Source organism: Anas platyrhynchos, chromosome 12 (assembly GCF_047663525.1).
Source record: "Anas platyrhynchos isolate ZD024472 breed Pekin duck chromosome 12, IASCAAS_PekinDuck_T2T, whole genome shotgun sequence".
Taxonomy (NCBI): Eukaryota; Metazoa; Chordata; class Aves; order Anseriformes; family Anatidae; genus Anas; species Anas platyrhynchos.
The window spans coordinates 2,972,354-2,996,531 of NC_092598.1; the positions used below are offsets into that span (position 1 = coordinate 2,972,354).

Consider the following 24,178-nt stretch of genomic DNA (forward strand, 5'->3'; position numbering starts at 1 on the left):
TTCTTTTTACAGGCAAATTAGGTTATGGTGTGCTAATTAGCCCAGCTTTATGTAATGAGCTTAATTAAAAGGAAACTCAGCCGGTAACAAACCAACAAAATATCTAATTGTTCTTCTAATTAAGGCAGGTGGGAAAGGCTTTTTCAGAGCTGGTGGAGGCCTCTCTCCCGGATTTTTTCTTCTTCTTATTGTTTTTGGGTGTTTCTTTTTCAAGGGTAGGTCTGGGTAGGCTAGTGGTGATCAATGTGCAACATTTACTGGGGTTCCACTGTTTTTACGCCTTTCTGGACGGATCCTTCCCTCTGTTCTCTGCACTGTTGACCGTCCCTGCTGGAGGTGAGCTGTGTTGTTACCATCTTTTTAACGTACAAGCTGAAGGCTGAGGTTTCGCTCCTGACGCACATATCTGTGCTAGGTGTGGTTGAGATAGAGGCTCAGGGTGAGGAGTTCAGTCTCTGCCAAGTGGTTTTTCCTTCCTTGAAATCTCACTATCACTCCTAAGATTCGTTTCATCCTTCAGATTCACGTTGAACTTGCTCCTCTATGTGTACTATCGATCTGCTCACAGCTTGGTGCGCGCAGGGGATGGAAAGGGCAGACAAACACCTTGCAATCCGTGGGTCCAGGCTGAGCAAGGTTTGATATCTGGTCCCCAACAAAGGTTCTCATGATTCATTTTCCTCCCTCCCATCGGTTCCCCTGCCCCATGCCGCCAAACCTGGAAAAACAGAACCACCGCATACCGTGGACGCCACATACTCCTCAAGCCAGTGAGCGCAGTCTAAACAGGCAGCTCTCCATCTCAGACACCTCCACCGGGGAGGAGAGGATGAAACCCTACGGGCTCCTGCCCCCAGCCCTTGTTCTGCACGAGACAAACCCGCTTTTTCCCTGCATGTGGTGTCCCAGGGGACGGCAAAAAACCTAGCCGCTATCACAACCGGTCCCTTTGTAGCAGCAGATCTGCGTGTATGTCTTTGTGGTCGGGTGGGCTCTGCTGGGAGGCGAGCAGAAATAAGCTTGTTCAGAAACACTGGTGGAGCCTTGTAAGAGGAGAGGAGAAATAGGCTTGCTCAGAAATATGGTATTTGCTCACGTAACGGCCTCCCCCTGCCCAGCTCTGAGCCGTGGTCAGATGATGTGGCTCTGCTGAGCATCGGGGATCCACTCGCTATTCCTCATCACCCGCTGCCCCATCCATAGGTGATAAAACTACCTGGTTTTCTTTGTTTTTGGTGTTTCTACTATAGGAGAGTTTCTCACTGCTGATACCCTGCAGTGGTCCATGAGCTTTATACAAAGCTGTTGTGCTGAAATTCGGTGCACAGCAAGAAACAGGCCTGGTGCCTCCGACCAGATGTGGCACAGGGGAACCCAGAAATCCCCGGGCACCAGGGCCAGGTGGTGCCACTGCAGAGCGTTTGGGTGGCAAGAGGCCTTGGTGGCCCCGATGCTTCCCGGCTGTTTCCTTCCCCTGCCACGGAGCTGGATGTGCACGCTTACTGCCCTGTTCCTTGCACGCTCGTGTGCGCACGGCTGCGTGCTTTGGGGGGGGCACACAGCGGTCCTGCACGGGCAGGGCGCAGAAAGCCCCCAGGGTGCGAGAGCTGCGCTTGGGAGCCCCACGAGAGGCGGTGCGGGGCTGAGGTCCCCGCCGGGGGAGGGGGTCGGGGGGCGATGCTGCGCTCCTTTGGTCGGGGGGCGGCACCTGGGGAGGGGGAGCGGGCCCGGGGGCGGCGCGGAGCCGTTCCCTTGGCGGCAGCGCCACCTGGTGCCGCGCACCGCGCACCGCTCCGGGAGGCGTCCGCCCTTCCCTCCGTGCGCCCTGCTGGGGTGGGTGCTGCAGGCTTGGGGGTTTCTTTTCTTTTCCTTTCTTTTCCTTTTCCTTTCCATTTATTTATTTATTTATTTTATTTTCTCCTTCTGCTTTCTGGTAGCTGGAGGTCCACAAGAGAACGGCCCTTTTCCTGCATCTTCAAATTTACCATCGAAACTTTGGCGATTCAGCACATCGGACAAACTGGGTCAGGCCTGTTCTACCCCCAGGTGGGGCAGCTGGGGATACATGGCACGGAGAATCCCATGTATACTCCGCACGTGATGCTCTTGGATGGGGGTGGCTATGCAGACTAGCAGAAAACCAGGCACTTTGGAGACTTTGCTGGTGGAAACAGATCCTTTGAATCTTTAACGGGTATTTAGAAGGCCAAGTTCTAAGTTTTGTCTGTACTTTTTAGCAGGTGAAGGCTCAGATCCATCAGGATAATTGGGTGCCTGACTTCTATATTGAATCCAATAAATTTGGGACCTACAAGCATCAGTGGACATCAGGAATTTTCACTTTTCAAAAGGGGACTTTGACTGCTTTTGGAAGACCAAAGCTGGACATTTTCTCACTTTCCATGCGTGCTTACACCCCTAACTCCTGCCTGATACCAATTTCTGCAGGAAGACAGTGCTAGGGTTGTTCCTGCAGGCTTGGCATTTGTATGTTTGTGCCAAAAAATCTTTGGCACTGGCAGTCAATCTCAGGGACATAAATGATGCAGGGGAGAGTGTGTCTGGCTGACAGAGACCCCCATGATGAGCAGGAGATGCCCAGAGTGCTAGCAGCAGCTCTTCAATCGTGAGCTGATGTTATTCATAGCCACAATTATCAGATTGGCTCAAGAAGTGAGGAGAGGCATGCAGCTCAGTTGTTTTTTAAAAAAAACTTTCATTGCCAGTACTCCTCCTGCCCAGTAAGTAACTAAAATCAGAATATTAGTAAGGAATGATAAAAGAAGGAATAAAACTCATTGTTACTGATCTTCCAGGACGGACAGCTGTCTATTTGCACAGGCTTATGAGAGGTTCTTCGAGACCAGTTCCCCATTATCTGAGGCAAACATGAATCTCCTCTTCTCAGACACTTCCTGTAGGTTTTCTGAGAGATCCCAAGAAGCCTGCAGGTCAGAGGTTGAAATTCATGGTCACAGGCACATACATCAGAGCAAATGTCAATCCTAGAGATCAGATCTGCTTGATCAAGGACTAAGATGGGTGGATATTGGCAGTGCCACCTCACTTCAGTGTTTCTTACAGTGACATAAATACTAGAGGCTGGACATAGTCATTTCTTTATTTGAGGCAGCGGGAGTTGAAAGACCCAGAATGGTACAGAAAGTGCAGTTCTGTGGCTCAGCTCAGCTTCAGGCTAATTACTGAAAAAATAAGCAAACACACCTGAGAAAGCAGTATGTCAGAGCCTGGAAAGTTTTGCAGGGACTTAGAGTACCAAGAGTTCACTTGGAGCTGGACTTATTACAGCGATTGTGTTCCTATATGGTGGTAAAGAAAAGACGCTGCAGATCAACTACCTGAGTAATCGCTTCCTTCAGAGAGGTGGAAACACCAGACTTTGGAATCTGAGCAGTGCAAGTGCCTGGAAAGACTCTGAAAACATGATATCCCTCTGGAAAAACTGTAAGTATTACTCTTGTCTGAATGATTAACTTTATTCTAACAGATTGCTCAAAGATACTAAGGAGTGGCAGGAGTGGATACACTAATGCCTAGAAATGTAGAGGTTTTTGCAACCTTTCATGAATGTTTCACTTCCTTCCCTGCCCCTTTTTTCCTCTCATCTAACAGTCCTGAATGTTTGCCTTATTTCTTAAAGAAAAAAATTGCCCTGCTTTAGCCCTGCATGTTTCTGCATGGGAAGGGTGGACCACAACATAGTTGATCTGCTAGACCTCTGGAGGAGGCACGTCTCAGGGAAAGGAGCTCAGATTCTGTTCCCCATCTTGTCTCACGGGGTGAGAGCGCAGTGATTTATGTCCCTGGACTGGAGACAGGCTTGCAGTTGAGTGCCTTGACTGACCAGAAGGCTCTTCTGGAGCAGGAGGATCCAGAGGATCACAGGATCCCCAACCACAGCAGGGCTGTGTGGAAGCAGAGTGGCTGCGATGCTGCAGCTCTGTTGGGAAGATACAAGATGCCCACCTGTCATGTAGAAAAAGCCAAAAGGTCACCACGCTGTTTTTCTTTTTTGAGGGAGAGAGCTTCTGATGAGTTTCTAACCTGTCCCGCCAGTTGTTTCCCCAACTGCTGGGAATTACCAGTTGCATCTGGTCTAGCAGGAGCCAGCTCTGCCTTCCTCGTTTTTCCATCTGTAAAACCTGGATGTTACTGGGGCCACCATAAAGATTGACTAGATAGGTCCGTATCCTGAAGTCATTTCTCCCAGTGACTTCAGTGAGATGCCCAGCCCAGAACAATGGCAGGATACACGACCCTAAACATTTCTGCAGTGCTTTGAAAGATGAAAAGCAGTGACTTTTCTACCTATGTCAGTGGAGGGGCAGAGAAACTTTTCATGATGTTTACAGCAGACACTGCAGACATTATACATGAAAACATGGGAAATGGCGCACTTTTCTTGTATAGAGATAATCTTTAATAGATGGCAATGAGGAAATAGAGGCATTCATACACAAAAGCCTACCTCACAGAGGGGTACGTTTCCCTGACTAACATGGTCACAGCCACAGATGTTTCCTCCAGAGCCAGAACTGCTGCATGGGGCTGTTCCTTCTAAGGAACCGGAATGAGAGAAATCCCAGTGCATGCTTTTCCTCCCCCTCCTCAACCCTTGCTGCAGTTGTAGAGAAAAATGCAGAGCCAGTGCTAGATTTTCAATGGAAGCATTTTCCTAAAAATGTTTGTTTCTCCCTTTGGAGCACTGTAAGACGATTAAATTTAAAACAAAAAAAAGACATGACTTGAAGCCAGTATTTAACCATCCCTTTCCCCAGATATTTTATTGGTCTCCAATGATAATGAGCTAAGTCCTCTGTCCTTAAAGACTGCTTTCTGGGAGGGAACCAGGGACAAATGTGAATGGAGGCGCTGGAGGGCTGGATGGGGACCTGGCTGTGACACAGGAGCAGGATTTGCTGTCTTCCCACCCTGATGTTGAGACTTTTTCTTCCTTTTCTCTCCATGGAAACAAACAATCTCTGACTCTTGTCACTCAGAGGAGACTCCACAGCAAGATGGCTTGTTTACTCGCTGCTGTCTTTGGTGGATTGAAGCTGTGTGGCCTTGTCCTTGTTCCAGGAAATGCATGGACATAGCTGTCTGAAGGAAAACCCTCATGATTGTATAGTTTTCAGTGCCGAGTGGCATTTAGCCACCTCGTTTTTATTGTTAGCAGATCACAATGCTGCCTCACTGCTCTGTGCCACACACCACGCTGTGACTAATATTCAACAAAAGAAAAACCCCTCCAAAGTGACCATGTTCTCCAGCCTGGTGGAGCTGGTGGAGGCTCCATTCATCCGATACTGTTTTCTCTTTGCATCTCTCCCACAAGTGGGGATAGAGGAAGAGCAGAGGGGGCAGAATCGCTCCGGGAAGCTCATACACACGCTGTAACACCTAGGGTGGTCGCTGCTGGACTCTGCACCCTCTCAGCTGCCATGGAAGTTGAGCTGGGTTTGCTCACGCTGACCAGCCTCCGGAGCTGTTCAGCATCTTTCCCCATTGAACCCTTAAAAAGAGGGGCATGAAATAACAACATCCTAACTTGTTTGTGCCATGAAAGGAGCTGGAAAGAATGCATCGAACCACATGACAAGCGAGGACATCAGGCTGCACAGAGAATAGAAAGACCTCATTTTTAATTACTTCTGAACAAAGTTGGCTCAGTAAAGTATTTCCCATTGTACTGCTGAACTTTTCTTCTCATCACACAGCAGTGAAACACAGGCTCTTCTGCTGCTGCAAGTGAACTAAAATCAAGTCTGTGTTAGGGATCACTTCATTTCCTATTAAATGCAGACTGCACATCTATCACAGGCATTTTAGACTTTTTTTCTTCAGCACCCAGGCACTTCTTTCTCATTGTAAATGTTTTTATCATGAGAGTCATAAAAAGCAAGGATATCCCACCATGCATACAGAAGGAGGCTGGGGGTTAAGCGCCTAGAATTACATTCCCTCCATTGTTCTGGCCATGAGCGGTCACCAAAAGGCAATTACAGAGAACAGGGTTGAAGCACTGAGGCTTCTGCAGCCCTAGACTAGTGCTTCAGTCACAGCAACAAAGAGGGACTGTAGGGGCCAATATCCACCTGAGATTAGGCACAAACCCTATCTATGTGTATGTAGCCAAGTTCATCCTAGGTGCTAGCAACAGGGCCACAAATATAACCAGGAGAAAATGAAGAGTTACTACTTTAGTAAAGGTTCTCATCTTTAAAGCTTGTTAATTCAGACTGTAAATTCTTCAGGGCATGGACTTTGTGGTTTGATTGTTGCTAAAATATCTTGCGTAGTCCTGATCTGGCCAAAGTGAAACATAAGCAGGCTTCGGTTCCTCGAGTTTCATTATGAGATCAGAGTCTAAGGATTCACTAAAAAGCATTACATTTCAGTTTTGTGGATTCAGAGAAAAGTCAGAAGTGACTCATGTATAACTGATGTCTTCCTGAGCGTGCAGAGAGCCTGAAACAATAGATCTAAGAGATGCAAACTGCCCCATTCACTTTTTCTTCAAAATCTGCTGTCTCCCCAAGTAGAATTTTGGTCAGCCTGTAAGAAAAAATCCACATTATACAGCTAGAGATGCCAGAAAGCCATGTAGGCGTGTGCCTTGGGCAGTCTTACATTACTTAATTAAACAGCAATTTAGCATCTTGCATTGAAATGTCTCTTAGCTAAAGATGAGCAACTTCCCAAGTGGCAGTAAGGGTACCATCCTTGTCACTGCTTCCCTTGCTGGCCAAGACAGGAATCACATTGACTTCAGCATGTGCAAGGTCAAACTCCTGCTGAATGTGTTAATATATGATGCATTCCAGACAGCATGAGCTATTCTGTGGTGTACCTCACAGGTTAGCTTGCAGAACAGCTTTGCTGCAAGTCATGCTGCTTTTTTTTCCTTTTCAAAGTTTAAATACTTAAGTTCCTACAACAGCACTTCTGGTTCTCACTGTGGGAATCCTATATCAATCCGTAGATGTGCTAGGACTTGTTACGATTTTTCATCTCTAAAAAAGGGAGGGGTTATGTTCTTGAGTTGTATTTGCCAACAGAAAACCCTGGTGAAAGTAAAGCACCCACCCTAAGCCTGCAGGACTGTGGAGACCACACTTGAGTTCTGATGACTGCTGCTCTGCCTTCATATAACAACCTCTTAGTACTAAACCCTCCACAGAGGCTATGAACCCTGCTGAGCTTTCTGTAGCAGCAGGTTCTGTTTTCAGCAGCTGCCTGTACTGATTTGTTCCTGCATGATGTTGTTCATTTGTCATCTCTGCATCAAGAGCTTGTACCCCTGCTAGCTACTACTGATTTGCTGAAGCTGCTGATACAGATGGGTTTGCAGTGGGCTGCCAAACTCTAGCCTGGAGCAGCTGCTACCTTGAATTAAAAACAAGTTTTAATGACTTTACGATGCCAAGGCCCAAAGGACCTTGCCATTTATTAACAACCTGGATCAAGACTGACTACTTAAATTGGATATTATCACAGCATCAATATTATTCCAGTTCATTCAAACTGCTAATGAATGGTCCATTTATCTTAAGCGTACAGTAATTATTTTTCTTCTCAGAGCCTAACTGCAGTTACATATCTCTGTCTAGTTAATATCTTCCCAGTAGTGTGGTTTGGACTGTTAATTGCCTTTTGGGAAAGTAACAAGTTATTATGTGAAATGTGGTCTCACAAAGCATAAGACTGAAAAAAGTGACAGGCTGGAAGATAACTACAGAGGTTGGCTACATGGATATAGATCTAGCACAGCTTATGTGATGGAACCACAAACATAAATCCCTTGGCATAATGTAAGATTTTACTTGCAGAAGACAGAGAAAACCCGTATGAATGCCTTTTTTTCCCATTACCTTTGGAGGTCAGCTGACTTGAAACTATATGTTGTGGTTTCTGGCAATCGAAAAACAGACGACCAAGGTTAGCATAAAAAAAAAAAAAACTTAGAAATACCTTTAAGTATTTATTTACACATGCATACAAATCATTTATCACTTATAAATTTCTTTTAACTCATTCTGCCTCAGTGAAAAGCAAAAAACCATTATTTTCCTCCCAAAAAACCTTAAGTGGTCAACAGTGGTTATTCTTATCTGTACTGAAACTTCAGAGATTTAAAAAAAAAAAAAAAAAAAAAAAAATCAGAGGATGAAATTCTCACAGACCATAGAAGGCTGGTTCAACCTGCAATATAACAGGGGAAGTTCAAGACAACTGAAGTTTTCCCTGGCAGAATAATGCTTTTTAACTGCTGAGGTCACCTGGGCGTCATCACCAACGCAAGCAGTATTGCAAGAGTCAAAAAGAATATCACATGATCATGTTACTTAATTCGCCATCATTTGGAAGGGGAAGGCAGTGATGTGTAATTATTTTTTGTTTTTCTTTCCTCTGCTTTCTAAGCCAATGATGTAATGAGTATGTTGCAGTAGTAGCATAACCCCTGACTCCTATCCTTGAAGCATGCAACTACTGAAACAAGATGCAGAGGCCCCCTAAGTGCTCATGTCTGAATTCATACTAAGTGACACTGAAAATAATTTTGAGCTGGAGGAAAAGAGAGCTCAGCAGAGCACAAGCACTACTTCAGAAACCTATCCTACGTTGACCTTACAGGAAGTTGAAGCAATGCTTTCCTTGAGTCCCTCCTGTGCAGAGCACATGATAACAGAATTTTTTATTTAATACTGTATGAAATGTCTGACCCTTGAGGCATAATAATGTACTTAAAATATACTTAACAGTACCCTCTGGCTAAAAAGAGTTTCCAACTTATACATTAAAAAAAAAAAATCCATTTGGATGCTTACTTTGACTATGTGCCCAGCATCAATGGCAAAACTGCTTCTGTTTAGAAAGGATGGTTCAGCCAAAATTCAGCTTGTTTTTCAGGAATGAAGAACTGAACAAAAATTATAATAAAAGCCATACCACATAAATCATCATTCTCCTCTACACTGGAAGTGTTCATGTGTGTCTAAAAACTTACTTTAAGCTAGTAGTTGATAGCACTTCTGCAAATAAAATTTGTCAGTGCTGTTCCCTAACGCTCATCACTGTCTGCTGCTGTGGGTGCAGGAAGACCACACTGGTGGTGACAAAAACACAGCAAGAACGGGCTTTGCTGCTATCTCCAACAACTTTTCAAAGAACTAGGACTAATCATCAACAAGTTTTGACTGTGGTTTGTCTGCTTTTCATTTCCACTACAATGAGCATCTATTAATGTAATTTCACAGAGGCAATGGAATCACACCACATTACAAGAGACAAGACAATCAGGAAAAGAATCTGTTTTATAATTATCTACATCAATCAAAAAGGCACCTGAAGTGTTTTGGGGAGAAGTAGGAGAGAAAAAGTTTCCTCTCCCAGACTGAAATAAAACATAGAAAGTTTAGAGAGGGCTGAATTAACAAAACAAACCTGAGAAGGGGGCTACCTTCTCTTCCACCTGATGTTAATAGTTATTACTAGAACTTGGGGGCTGAGCCAGTGTTTTTACAGCAGTTCTTCAAGAGCACAAATAGGCCAAGGTCCCTTCCCCCATTTTTACGAAAAATATGCTGAAAACTCGCATCAGGCAAACACCGTTTCTTAGTAAACATAACTGTAACCTTTAAGACAGATTTTCTGCAGCTGGCTTTAAAGCTCGCAAGCACAAATCTGCAGGTACAATCTGTAGATGACAGAACATAACCACCTCGCTCCATGTGGCTGCGCGCAGCTACCAAAGGGCAGGTTTTTGATCCAGGCCTAACAGATGTACACTCTGAACAGCAAATCAAACCAGGGCCAATGAAAAACAAATATACGCAACGTGGGTAGTTTGTGGACAACCATTTAGAGAAAAGGCTCCTCTGTCATCCATCTTGACAAACGCACTTTGCATGTACAACTGCAGGAATGGGGCAGGCAAGTCAGCTGTGAGATGTATGCCTCATTTGTTTGAAAAGCTGGCTTTGCCTTTGTTGTTTGGCCTGCAGAGATCAGCGCATATACTAATAACCTTGAAAACTTAGGTCAGCTTCTTGCAAAACAATAAAAACACGCCTTTTTTTTTTTCCCTCCATTCAAATTAATTTCTGACTATTGATTTCTACTTGCCCTTTGTTTCTCTGATTCTTGGCCAGCTCAACTCGCAAAGTATTACCCCCAAGGCTCAAGCCTTTCAAAGAGGATACAGCACTCTCTGCGGCTGCTTTATCCTTGTAATCGAGAAAAGCCCTGTGCTGTGCTCCCTGCCAATTCACTTTTAAAGGAGTTGCATGGAATTCCCTTAAAGCATATTTCAGCTCGCTCACTCTTACGTTGGGAGGTATGTTCCCCACATACACGGTAGTAATCGTGCCAGATCCCTCTAATCTGGGACTTAAAGAATCACTTTCAACATACTGTTGTCCCAGCTGAGCCGAGCCCATTGCAGCCTGTGGTCTTGTATTTCCAGGCATTGCCTTCTCATTTAACGCTGTTGACTCGTTGGCGTTTGCCAAGTCTGGATGTTCGTCTTGGAGGGTAACATCCTTGCCTGTCTGTTTCTCTTTGTATCGAAGACTCTTTAGGATGGGGATTTTTGCCAGCATCTCATAGCTGACCTAAAAAAGGAGGAAGACAGATACAATTATGAGATTTTTCTTCCAGAAAAAGATGACCATCAGGGCCCATTTGTACCATAAAAAGAGCGGAACTTTATTATATTGCTGCCATTTGAAGTGCCAGAGCATTCACAATGTTACTAATTGTTGGCTGGATTCTGAAGATGCTCCCTAAATACACACTGCAGGACAAAAATAAACATTAGTTACTCTTTAAGCGAGCAATACAATGTAGATCCAGCAGGAAAATCAAAACCAAACCCAGAGCTATGTGATTTTGACATTTATTTATCAGGGCGTTTTCAGATTTGCATTCTCATTGTTATCCCTTAATATTTGCTTTGACCGAGGGCCTGTGCTCCTGCTCTGGCAGAATCTTACATGCCTACAATTCATCAGACCATCAGGCACTTTCATTCTGCAGACCTCCTTGCTTTCTTTTCCCCCCAAAACAGGATATCCCGTAGGCTGGGTCGTACAATGGGGAGGGACCATGGTGTTAGCTTGCAGCTGGGGAGCGTGCCTTGTAGCGGGGCTCCTACGAGTGTGGGCCCAGCTGGAGGCACGTTCTCTGGTTGTGGCACATCACCACAGCCCCTCTCTTGCCATTTGACCTCACGCACCACCCGCAGCTACTCATCAGATCCCACACCACTCTGCTGGGCTGGATCACAGAACGGAAGAGTGTCCAAACACTTACTTCAAAACTGTGAACTCTCTGTCCCTCCATCCAGCCCCAGTTCATAAGCAGCTTTTCTGGAAGGGCTCTTCCTCTCAACAGCTGAACCCTATCCATCTCAGGCATGAGATGCCCCAGGCTGCACTCAGTGACTGGCAGGAAACGCAGTGGTTCCCTAGCTAATGTGGTCTAGCTCTTGGCTTGCAGACTGCAGTTGGAAGCAGCAGTAATTCGTACTTGGCTGCTGGACAAGCAGAACATCCATCAACACAAGATCCAATTCTTAAATTTAGGGAGCAAAACAGAGCCTGGGGAAGTGATGCCTGAGCTAGCAGAGTCCCAAGCTAGTAGCCCACACAGTGCGAGCAAGCCACTCTCGCAGGGTGTTGTGCCCAAGAGTATGAGCCACGACCTCAGCAGGCTGTCCTGGACCAGCACCAGTGTACCCTGGCCAGGGTTCTGCATATATACCTGCAGGGCTCAGCTCAGAGTCCCTGAACTCCTGATTCCACAATTCTGTCAGGGGGAGCTTCAATCTGACTGCACCATAAGCAGCCTAAAATTCACAGATCTCTAGGGAAAGGAACCCAAGTCTGACGTGACTGGAGTAAAATTGAAGACAGGGTGGGGGCAATGCTAGGCTTAGGTAACAGGAAAGGCAGTCAGCAGGAGTTCCTTAAATGTTTCCAGGCAGGACTCCTCTTCTGAGGAGCAAACAAGCAAGCTTGACTTCTGGCTGAAATTAAATACATACATTTCCATACAGCCCAGCTCCGCCTCGTTAATATAATATCAAACAGCAGAGCTAACCATCACGGGCAGAGGCAACCTCCATTCTGCCACACTGCAGACCCAGAGTCAAGGTGTTTGGGATCAGGCCCTTTAAACAAGCGAACTTTATGGCTGAGAATAATTTCTGTACAAATCTGGCCTGATCTGGCAGCCAGTACAGAGAGGCAAGGATTTCCTCTGGGGCTCTGGGAGCCTCAGCACTCTAAAAGGTACATGCCATTTTCAGATTTTGAAGACTTATTGCTCTGTGGATTCCTGGACTAATTTGTTTTTCTCAGCCAGGAATTCAGACTGCTGGGTTTGACGGCAAACTCCCCTTCCCTGGGCGATACAACATCAAACCAATGGCTGAAGCCATCTTACTTTGTTTTTACTGGCCAACAATTAGGAACATTTGTTGTCCTCTGTCACATTTCTATGTGAAACGTAAGCTCTATGCTAATTAAACCAAACAGGAAAAACATTTTTCTATTCTCATGCAACTAATCACTCCTGGACCCAAAGAACAACCTTAACCTATTACCAAGTGTGTGCACAGTTCCTTTCGCCCTGAAATTAAATTCAGCTCCTAAGGCATGGATGGGGGGTTTAGCAAGAAAGAGCAATACTACCAAGAGTGAGATCTCACCCGCTTAGGAGATTAAGGGAATTGATGAGCAGGGCCATTCAGAGGATGGATCTGGAACTCCCAGTCTCTGAAGGACAAACTGAAGAGAAGATTTAGATAATCCAGGGTCAGCATACTTTCTAAAGCAGAGTTCAACTGGCCAGGCTGTAGTACAGTCTCTCTTCTCACTGGAGTGACCAGCAGTTTTTGGTATTTGCCTGGAGCTCCTGGTTCAGGGTCCCTGCAGCTTCAGGTAGATGTACTTGCAATAGCATGTGTGTCTTCAGAAGGACTATGAACTAATTTTCTCTAAGAGCTGAAGTTCTGATCATCAAAAAACACCACAAAGCAAGCCTATCATTACCTGAAATGCAGCCCTGGGTAGGCATACTAGTGAGAAACCTCTAAGCAGCCAAGGCAGTTGATTTGGCACTTAGATTTGTTTGTAAAAAACAAACAAAAAAAAAACCACACCAACCAAAAAAACACATTAAATTAGTTCTGATACTGTCAACTGACATCTTTCTGTCACAGAGTGACAGAGAATTTACCTTTAAGACTATTTTCCCTGGAGTCTAGGAGACATTTTCATCTGGGCCAAAGCTTTCAAATCCTTCCCTATTTTTCGCTCCTTTTATGTCAAAGAATGGCAGAAAAACTCAGTTTGGGAATTCAGAATATCATTTCACCACCTTTTTTGGGGCGCAGGGGGGTGAGAGACAAAAGGGCAAAAGGGGCAGTGGGTGGCACAGGAGGGGAAAAAACTTGCTCTGCTCCGTTGCAAAATACCAAACAAAAGAACTCCTTTGTGGTAGTACAATGTGTTGCTAATTACGATCACGAAAAAAAAGTTTCTTTTGTCTTGTGAGCTGGGGAGGATTGCAATGATTTATTTCCATGTGGAGAGAGTCCAAAGATATTCCTTCTCTTTTTCAAACAAGCTGCACGTTTCTTGGTCCTGTGCCGGCTGGTCACTCCTCCCTAGCCTTGCTTAGCACTTAGAGCTAAGCCAGGACACAAGGGACTCGGGCTCTGCCCCGCGTTTTGTTGATCCCATTATGCAGACCTGGGCAACCCCAGTGGCGGAAGCTCCTTCCCTCGCTCCCCCTTTCCCTATAAAGTCAGAGCCAAGCCATTTATTGATGTTTGTAAACTTCGTATTGAGTGTTGGGATTTAGATGATTGGCTTTGGCAGCGAAGCCAGCTGAAGAAGTTTCCTATTATCCCTTGACCACCAATTCCCAGGCCGCTTCCACGCTTCAGCCTTCTGGGCTCGGACACCAGAAGCGCTTCTGGGGCTGTGCTATGAACTCAGTAACTGAAGTGATTCAGGTTAAAAATAACTCCACCAAAGGCAATTAATCATTTAACAATCCTGCCTACTCCCTGCCATGGCTGGGAGAGCCTTGGGGAAAGAGGACAGCAGGGTAGATGAATTCTTCTGGCACACAATTACCGGGCTATGGGAAAGGAGCTGAGAAGGGAAATGTGGCCCCTCTCTGACAGAAACCTGAAGCAAACAGACTCTGGGATGCTGCCTGCCAATAAAAATCTCCCAGCACTTAACCCTGAGCACCCACTCTTACGACACCTGGTTTGGTCCCAAAACAACGTAGTGGCAGATGGACTTCTGGAAAGCCTCTGCTGGAACGTCGGGGCTCTCCTCAGCCACTGTTATTCCAGAAGAGCGAATGTAGCCACTTTCAATATTTTGCTGGAGAAAATGAAAGATGTGTTTGTCCTCTGACAGAATGAGTAATGCTGACCCCTGATACAGTGCAGGCCAAGCCAAACACCACTTTGATTTCCCTGGCAGCAAAGGCAGTGCAGTTCTGATGTAGGGCCCGTAAGGCAAGGACAGTTATAGATTGCAGAGGATGCTTAGTCTGTTATTTAATTCTGCTTCTCATAGCTACCCATCTGGCCACACCAAATGATAGAGGAACACATGGCTCATGATGGATACAGGTGTTGCTGCCCTGCTCTGCAAGGCTGAGGGCAAGACCAAACGATCTTTAGTAGAGCAGATCTACCAACCCTTCCAAGTACCAAGGCTGGAAGGCCAAAAATGTTTACAAGATTCATTTCTGCCCTGGGCGATGCCTGACTTGAGACTCCTCATAAAGGCCTCCAGAACAGAGCCCACTTCTCACGTTGTCTCCTTCATCAGTTGCTTGTTTCAAGGAGCGCTCTGCTCACAGGGGTTTAAAGCACAAAGCCAAGACAGCTAGGACGGGCCAGCACAGTCGAACATTTTGTGCAAATGAATGATAAAATGTCCAAATATGTGCACGCAATCCGAGGGCATATTTCTGGGAGCTGGCAGCCCACGAAGTCTGCGAGCGTCCCTCAGGAGAAACTTATGCAACCCACATTTGGAATCCATCAGCAAAAACCGAGTCCATGGACTCTGCAGCAAGGGTCAGATTTGCAAAGGTGTCGAGATGTTTAACCACGCGTGGAAGCCTGCCCTGCTCACGCCATCCCTCAAAACAAGCCCACCCCAAAAACAAAACAAAAAGCCTGAGCTAAACCAACAGTAATTTTTTTCTGATGGCAATGTGTCCCTGCTAAAGATTTTGCCAGCTTGAGTGTGTGAATTTTTTGAGCTCTGAACCAGCATTATTTTACTTTCCAAACATTCTATCGCAGATCCAAATCAAAAGCTGTTTGTTGTCAGTGTCTCTCTGCCACTGCATATTAAACTCTTCCAACATCAGACCCAGGGATGCTCCTAGTTCATTTCATTTTGGGAAAATTTTTTCCTACTTCTATAAAATTCTCAGCAAAAGAGTGATTAAAAAAAACACCACAAAAAAACAGAAGGAAATGCTTGCTAGAATCTAGTGATTTTTCTACCAACCATTCTCATTTCTCTCTTCATACCCCCAAGTATTTTAATTGGTCTGTACAGTTTCAATTTAAAATAAGCACAGCACAAATAACTTCACAATTGTGACACACATAATTGACAGCTTTGCAGATAAAGATCACAGCTACCCATACAAAATACTAAATGAGAAAGTAAGTTGGTTCATGAATTTAGAGTTCCCAGAAACAATGGGTTGGATTTTCTAGGCAGATGAAGCCAAATAACTCTCCACTGGTATCCAAATAAAGTTTTCCAGAGTGCTCAGCTCTTAGCGGCTCTTGCTGCCCTCCAAGAGCACTTACACGTTTTTCAAACCCCTCAACTCCAGAGCAGAAAGCTTACCTGTATACAAGTTCCAGTATTGCCTTTGTAATTTAGATGTGTTTCTAGAGTGCCTAGCACTTATTTTGATAATGCTTCCCTGGTACTAACACTGTAACTCTTACACTTCCTTTGAAGTCTTTAAAAAAAATCAGCATTTCTACGACAAAAATCACAGTATGTAATTATTTGCACCTGTTCCCATACTTGACTCACTACTTCCTTCCCACACAGCACATAAGGACCACAAACACTCCACGAAAACACAGTGCCTCTTTGAGCACAGAAACCTAGCCTGGAGATATGCATTTTGTTTACTCTGCAGGTACCCTTTTACCTCATTATGAGCTGAAAACAGAGGGTACCTATTAATGGCTATTTATCCTAGCAGCTTTAGGAAAGCACATCCTTTGCAGCAATTCTTAGCAGTAATCCCATGTTTGCAAACACCTTTAATTCATTTTGTAAGTCATTGTCTCGGCTTGATCCAGTGAAGGATGATTTTTTTTTTTGCAATGTACTTTACACATCACCCACCTTAAAGCAGTTAAGCTACTTTCTGTTGACAAAACACCATATTCAGAAGTGGGGTATTTATTTACTGACTACCTCTTGATTCGTTTAGTTTTGCAGGGAGGAACAAGAATACATCAGCAAAGCCAGGATTTGAAGGAGAAAAGGATGTAGAGAAAAGGATGAGAAAATAATGTAGTAGCATCCAGGTAAAGCTGATGGACAAACACTTAAATAGCCCCAACCAAATCCTACCTTTTTAGCAACCTGACAATTAACTAGACCTCCCACCTCCAAGACCCTCTGTGCAGGAGTCGATCACAGTTACCTCCACAGCCACAAACAACATGTATACAAGTTGTTCAGTTCCCTGTGCATGAATAATGCTAAATTATTTCTTCTTCATACAGACAACACTTTGTTGTTGTCCCAAAACAACAGAAACATAATTATCCCCACTGACTAGTGTTCTCCGATATTATCTAGTCAACACAAGCTCTGAAGAACAGCCAAAAGCTGTTTTATATGTTAAATTAACAATCAAACACTTAAAGCTTGGTCATGTAAAGAGCTCTGTTCTCAGTGAAAGCTGTAAAAAGTTCAGTGAGAGCTGCATTTTTCAGACACCACCACTAACGCAGAGATTACTACAGAAAAAAAGTTTCACTACAAGACACAAACTAGCTGAAGTCAATGTGGTGCAGGCTTTAGATAAAACTCTACTAAGCATCTCCTCATGCTTTAGAAACAAGGGGTTGAGACAAATACTTTGTAAGCTTTTGAGCAACATTCTGTAACACAAATCTTGACTTTTTCTTTGCAAAGCAAAGAAATGCAAAAGAAACGTTGAATTTGATAAATTGCTTGGGGATTGACTTCACTTTCTACCAGTGGCAAAAGCCACACAAAAGATTCAAGGGCCACTGCAAAAGACTGTGCCCCAGACCCTTAAATAATGTTTCTAGCAAAAGGAAGGAGACAGGAGGTGGAGGGGGAAGCATTAGTAAGGCCGCTTACTGAGACTGGTCTGACACTAAGAGACAGACTATAATCAAAAGTATGTTGGCAAGATGGATGGAGCACAAGGAATAGGCCTTCAAAACAATTACATTCAATAATACCCTAAAAATTATAATTCAAAAATAATTCAATGGAAAAAATGCACTAGAACAGAGAAAGCTTTTATTTATTTAATTTTAACCTCAAATCCTCAACCACAGTCAGGGTAAATCACTCTCTCACCATCGGAATAAAAATAGTACTGGCTAGAATTGTTTGTTGTAGATACATTACCTTAACAAATGCAACTTTTTACTTTGTTCACCGCTTGCCAAACAACTGATTTCCCTAGAAGTATTCAGCGGTATTTCTCCAGAGCTTTCTGCAGAGAAAGGGTATGCTATGCCTCGTTTTAACATTTATACTGCTACCCAGTCATGCAGGATTATGTCTTCTCCCTAACCGGATGGCTTTTGGAATGAAAATCTAATGTCAAAGAAAACGTTTTCCCAAAATGCAATTCCAGTAGAATAATTTCCTAAATGCTTTTCCAAAACCATTTTTGAAACCACTGAAGTTTCTGACAATTACCAGAAGAAAAAAAACAAACACAAAGAACTCCAAACGCATAATACAATCATTGTCAATAAATAATGATACGTGATTTAAAGCAGTATTAAGTCACTGTTCCTCCACCTGAAAATGAGCTCTGTCCTCTGGAAGCCAACCCCATACATTTGCTATGTAAACAGCAATGTACCAGCCACTAAGTCATGCTTTTCTTTTAGAACTGGAGCAGCGAGTATTCCACCCATTCCGCACAGTCTAATGCCATAAAGTTGTCTCCAAAGTACTGTCTTCATAAATTGAAGGCAGGCAGTTTTATTAAGCACTCAAGAATTAGATATAAAACAAAATGGAGAAGTCCCTCGTCTTACATAAGCTGTTATATTGCAAACAACTACAAGAAATGATGCTTCTCTTAAAACTCCACGAACGATGGTTTTGGCAACTCTCACCCTATAATTCATTTGATACCATAACTTCAGCTTCAATAATATACTTCATCACTATCACCATCTACAAACCACTGAACATTTACACTGTATTTTTGTTTCATCTAACAAACACATTTGCTCCTTTTCCAAGTATTTCCAAAGTAACAAATGTGTTTATATGTAATTTTCCCTACGGGACTAAAAATGGAGAAATTATGAACAGAATGTTGGTACCAGTAAGCCATTGTTAACAGAGGTAACTTGCCTTATGCCATAGTATTCCCTGTGGTTTCGGTCGTTTGCAATTAGTCTTGATAGTTCTTGTTGGCGTGAGTATATAATCAACGGTTAAATCATGATCATCAAGAAGCTCTTCTGATATGTCAAGCACCTACAGGAAGAAAGAGATTTGTTAAAAACAAATTCATTAAATTGGTGCATAATTCCTGATGTCTTGTAACATATGCAAATCTAGTAGTGACTCTGGAAACAAAGTAAAGGTGCTACCCCAAAATCATTTCAAGTTGTCACTTCAGAGCAGATATTTTATCTTACCTGGCAGTCATGCACAATTGTAACTACAGGTGTCTCCTCCTTCACTGCTCCCATTGACACCATCATTGCATATTCCATGTCTGCATAGCCTTCACCTTTTCCAATTCTCCAGCCTAAAACACACAAAAGCAAAAGGTGAGGGTAGACACAAACACAGTGGAAAGAATGGTAACTGTCAAAAGCATGTGATTAAACTCTGCAGCCTGCAACAGATAAACCAAGCAGAGAGTTATAACTTAGCAAGAATTCAGATCAATGTCTTTCACAGAATGCAACTTTACTTGGAATTAAAACTGAAATTAAAGTTAAACATTAGTTTCAACAAACACTTGGAAGATGCCAGGATCCTTCCACTGAGAACAAACCAAATCCAATCTAATTTGGTTAACACAGCAACCTATTTACCCACTGTAATTAGAACCACCTACTCACATCAAGCACAGTTTAACTTCATATAAGTAAAGAGGAATCTGGGTCACATACAAAGTGCATTTTATTTTTAGGCAACGGGTCAAGTCAACAGATATTTTTTCACCACCAGTGGTTCTTCAAAAGACTAGAAAATGCAAAATCTGATCCCCAGATAGGTACTGAATCAGCAGCTGCAACACCCATCCTTTTATACACCCTGTTAGAGCAGCACAGGTCTCTGAACACGTTGGTCTCCCTTCTTCCTTTAAAAGAAAGAAAGAAAAGCTTGCCTGAGTAATTCTCCTGAAGGCCAGAACAGTGGCCTGCAAGCTCTAAACCACACTGCTGCCTGCCCATCAAGTCTCCGCAACATTGTTGTAAACCAGGCATTGAATCTTCCTGCTTGGACTGGGATCAGTGATTTGACACACAGAAAAGACAGAACTTAAGGCCACAATTAAGCTCCAAGAAGATTTTCAGGTCTGCCAAAATGAAGATGTAACATTGCGAATCACAACCTTAACACCCTCCTCTTGGAAAGCTTACAAGGTTTTATCTTACCTTTTTCAGAGACAGCCACTGATCCTACAACAACCAGGTCCACTCGTACTTTCCCATCAAGACCTACAGGCACACTGTATTCTTTTATACCCTGCAAGAAAAACATAACTTTAGGTTCACACACTGCAGTCTTCCAACCAGTGAGGCTGAAATCCAGGGTATTTTGATAAATCCAAGTGACTCCCCATGTTTCTAAGTGTTTCTTCCATGTATAGCCAAGCTGTAAATGTCTGGAAAGGGATTCCCTCTAGGGAATCCTAGAATACATTTTCTACTACAGTGACAAGGATTCTGGCACACTTCAGGGAGAGCTAAGGGAGGTGGGCCATTTTCTAAACAAGGTTGCTTTTTTAGGATCAAAACCTTACATTTGAATCCCTTGATTCAGCATCTATTTCTGAAAACGAGGGCAAATGAAACTTACCCTCCTACATAAGATATAGATTCATGTTCACGAGCAATGCCAGAGCAGTACAAATTCTTAAATTAACTCTCACATACAAATCACAAGGTTAATTTAGACAGACGGCTACAGCCTGAAGACGTTAAACTGTACCCAAAATGCACAACAAGGTACAGATGCTGGATTACTCTCTTTTTCACACTGTATACACAGCGCTACCAGCATCTCCAGACACAAATCTTTAAAAGCACATTCTCAAGATGCCTATGTGCTCCCTGAGACTGTATTCCTCAACGCTTTGCTGTGTGATCATCATTCAGGATGTACCACTGCCAAGCTAAGCTATCTTTACCCAAACTTCCTAACTACAACACTGATGAACAGAAAAACATATCGTTCCTGAGAAGTGAGGAAAAAAAAAACCCTTACACGGCCCTGTCAACTTTCTTTAATTCCTCTTGCCCCCTCGTCCCCTTCAGGATCCTCTCTAAAGGACACGTCCTAATAAAATTCTGTCCAGAGTTGCAGAAATTAGAAACAGAGCTTTATTTTAGTTTTCAAACATCAGATGTTTAGAAATTAAAAGATATCTCAGTATTCATTCACTCTTAATATATGTGTACAGCATAAAAAAATCCTCTTCACACCAATTCAACCTTGTGCTAAGTTAATCCTCACAATATAAAGATCCTAAGATCCTAGATCAGGCATGAGGCCTGAAGCAGGTCAAAATAAAGGTCCCTTTCAAAAAGGCACTCTTCAATCCTGAAAAGCTTAATTAATAACCTTAATAGAACTTTCAACAAAGAAAGCTGCTACTAATTACCATCAACTTACAAACCTCGGTTATATTCTAGGTTACTCTAGAACTTTATTGCCTTCAGCAGGAGATAAAGAAGGAAATAAAACTAATAGCAGAACTATTCCTTCTGTAAAAGTTAAGTTATCACATCAAGTAACGATGCATGTAAACCAACACAGGTTTCCCTGCCAAGTGACTTTAGCTGTGCAGTATGACATTTTAACACCAGAGGGCAGCAACACACCACGTTTCAAAGAACACCACCACGTACCCACTACATACACATTTTTATACCGTCAGTTGAGGCAAAACACAGAATTATTGTTTCTTTAAACTTAAGACCGTGGAAGAACCGATGTTTCCTACTGAGTAACTCCTAATATTTTATTGACCAGATCAGGCAAAATCCATAAACACTAACATACTCCTTATAGGGTTTACTAGCTTAAAACTGCAGAAATAATAAAGGAATAATATTTATTAGAAGCTTAAAGATCCAAGCCACCTATGAAAGTTGTTCATAATGTTCCAAAAAGCATTCACAAAATATGCTGTTCTATTCATAAATTAAGTAGACCTGAAAAAAATAGATTGCATCATGACTTAAATACTGCCAAAAGATGTGTGGTTGTGTGCACAACACCAGGAGCAACACACTAACAGAACAAGCTGTCAGGTAGCAGCTGGTATTCCAACTCCTAGTTGGACTGTCATAACACAACACTCTCCCACATGCTAATTCAGACTTTGCCCATTTTGTGTCCCTACTCGAGACGTAGAACATATCCGCAGAATCTCCTTGGTGGCACCTGCAGGTGGAACAATCCTATTGAACAGGCCACTTCTCAGCCGCGGGGTGGGAACCAGCAAAGTCTTCCTTGCCTGTGAAACAGAAAAAGTTACCACATTAAAATGAGACAGGCTCGTTTTACACCAAAGAAACATTTTTACTGTCCCATAGATCTCCATGTGGCCAGTCATCTTATTTGCTACGAGTTGTTAGCATTGGTGACTGTGTAGTGGTGGTTGATGAATCCTCTCCACTACAGTACAGCTTCAGACAAGGATCTATTTAAAAAATACAGGGCAAGACACGTCTGTTGGTCTAAAGTATGTGTACACAAATAAGCTACTCATGATAATAAGCTAGCAAACAGTCATAGGTCTGACATACGTCTTGTGATAAATGTATGGCAATTTGAGGTAAGGCCACCTGATGTGTTTCTGGGAATTAGACCACAAAACCATGGGAACAGCTGTCGGTCTGCAGAAGTACACTACTTTACCAAAACTCTATGTGCACCTTTGCAGTTTGCCCAAAAGGCAAGGACACAGTGACATAATCAGCCCTGTGGAGCTCAGGACTGGTAAAACTCCTGCAGGAAAAATGGCAGGAGCTGGCCACAAGGTGCTGCCAAGCACCCCACTGTTGTCCCACTCTCCTCCTCTTCCTCAGGGGTGCAAGGCGCTCAGTTACCTGCAGTGCGGCTAGCCGAACACCTTCCAGAGGCTTATCAGGATCCACTTTGATCACACTTGCTCTGCTGAACGCATCGAGCTCTTTAATAGAGCAACAAGCCTGGTGGGACCCCTGTGTGAAGAAAGGAATCGGGAGAGAAGGGAATGCATTCACTTACTTCTAGTGTTAGAAAGCGAGCATTCTTCTGGGGAGCATCAGGATTTATTTTTACAGTACTGGCAGCTTTGAACTCCTGTAAAGCCAGAAGCCTTGTCGCAGCATGAGAGGCACCCTGTTTTCATAAAATAACCGTGCATCACCGAGGAGTTCAAAGCAGAGAGGGGAAATTTTTAGTCTTTCATCCTGTAGAGACGCTAACCTCCCCAGATTTGAAACACGAGGGACACACTGCTAATTTTGTGATCTTCTCTATGCAAAGGAAACGCATACCAACAGTGGCTGAAGACTCGACTAACATCTTGCAGGGCACAGAAAAAAGAGGGGATCTGGGTATGCTCACTTTGCCTAAGTTGGCCCCGTTCACAACCGATTCAAAGCTCAAGGGCAATTTCCCTTCGTAGTCGACAAATACAAATGGGTTCCTTTAAACACAAGACACAGAGGCTGGTTTTGGATGAACCACTTTCTGGATGAGTTGCTCTTTGCAGAGACTATATTGAGCTCAATAAATTAAGTTCTTAGAGTGAGGTGCAAAAACCCGGTGAGGCATGAACAAAACGCAGCGCACACCTGCCACGACATGTCTGTGGGAGATGATGGAATGGCTCGTGTGGGAAGGGACCTCAAAGATCATCCAGGTCCAACCCCCTGCCATAGGCAGTGACACCACCCAGCGGATCAGGCTGGCCAGGGCCCCATCCAGCCTGGCCTTGTGCACCTGCAGGGATGGGGCAGCCACATCCCCTGGGCACCCTGTGCCTCACCACCCTTATAGTGCAGAATTCCCTCCTAACACCTAGTTTTAATCTTTCCTCTTCCAGTTTAAGGCCCTTCCCCCTCATCCTATCACCACCTACCCAAGCCGAGCCCCCTTCCACCCTATTTTTCACCCCTTGTAGCACTCAAACCCTGCAGCGAGCCCTCCCTGCCTGCTTCCCTTTGGCAGCCCGCACACCCCCAGCCCCTCCTCACACCCCTCACCCCCCCACACCCCCAAACTCACCCCCCGCACCTTGAAGTTGGGGATGCGGCCATGCACGGGCCGTGGTGCGTCCGCCAGGCCGCTGCTCTCCAGGTAGCCCCACACCAGCTCCCGGACGCCGCCCTTGGATGTCCCTGAGGGGCCGGGGGGCAGCGCTCAGCCCCCACCGCCCCCCCCATCCCCTCCCCTCAGCCCAACCGTCGCCCCCCAACGGTCGCCCTCGCGCCCCCCCGTGACGTAACGCGCCCCCCGTGACGTCACGCCCCGCGCCGTGACGTCACGCCCCGCCCCCCGCCGCTCACCCACGCGCGGCCCCGCGCCCCCCTGCATGGCGGCCAGAGCCGCCCACAGGAGGGGCTTCCGGGTCCGGCTTGGTTCCGCCCGCCGCTCCCGGAGGCTACGGTGGG

General features: G+C 44.5%; 1 protein-coding gene and 1 long non-coding RNA gene across 6 annotated transcripts; one reads left to right on the forward strand and one right to left on the reverse strand.

Moving 5' to 3' along the window:
* Nucleotides 1-8,533, forward strand: LOC119718138 (uncharacterized). 3 transcript variants are annotated; one of them, XR_005268801.2, is made up of 3 exons: nucleotides 1-336; nucleotides 1,938-2,046; nucleotides 2,241-8,533. It is a non-coding gene; the product is annotated as an uncharacterized lncRNA (long non-coding RNA). The 3 variants fall into 3 exon arrangements; XR_005268802.2 differs by having other exon boundaries at nucleotides 2-336; nucleotides 1,938-2,024; nucleotides 2,238-8,533; XR_005268800.2 differs by having other exon boundaries at nucleotides 5-336; nucleotides 2,238-8,533.
* MTHFSD (methenyltetrahydrofolate synthetase domain containing) lies at nucleotides 1-24,178 on the reverse strand. 3 transcript variants are annotated; one of them, XM_072043693.1, is made up of 10 exons: nucleotides 24,074-24,178; nucleotides 23,802-23,905; nucleotides 22,842-22,901; nucleotides 22,628-22,741; nucleotides 21,919-22,032; nucleotides 19,946-20,036; nucleotides 18,974-19,086; nucleotides 18,684-18,809; nucleotides 10,438-10,637; nucleotides 1-2,945 (listed from the first exon to the last, which is right to left on the reverse strand). In XM_072043693.1, exons 1-10 carry the CDS (start codon nucleotides 24,099-24,101, stop codon nucleotides 2,756-2,758), a joined length of 1,140 nt encoding a protein of 379 aa, XP_071899794.1. In that variant the 5' UTR covers nucleotides 24,102-24,178; the 3' UTR covers nucleotides 1-2,755. The 3 variants fall into 3 exon arrangements, with proteins under 3 accessions (XP_071899794.1, XP_027322635.3, XP_027322636.3); XM_027466834.3 differs by lacking the exons at nucleotides 1-2,945; nucleotides 22,842-22,901 and having other exon boundaries at nucleotides 7,985-10,637; XM_027466835.3 differs by lacking the exons at nucleotides 1-2,945; nucleotides 22,628-22,741 and having other exon boundaries at nucleotides 7,985-10,637; nucleotides 22,788-22,901.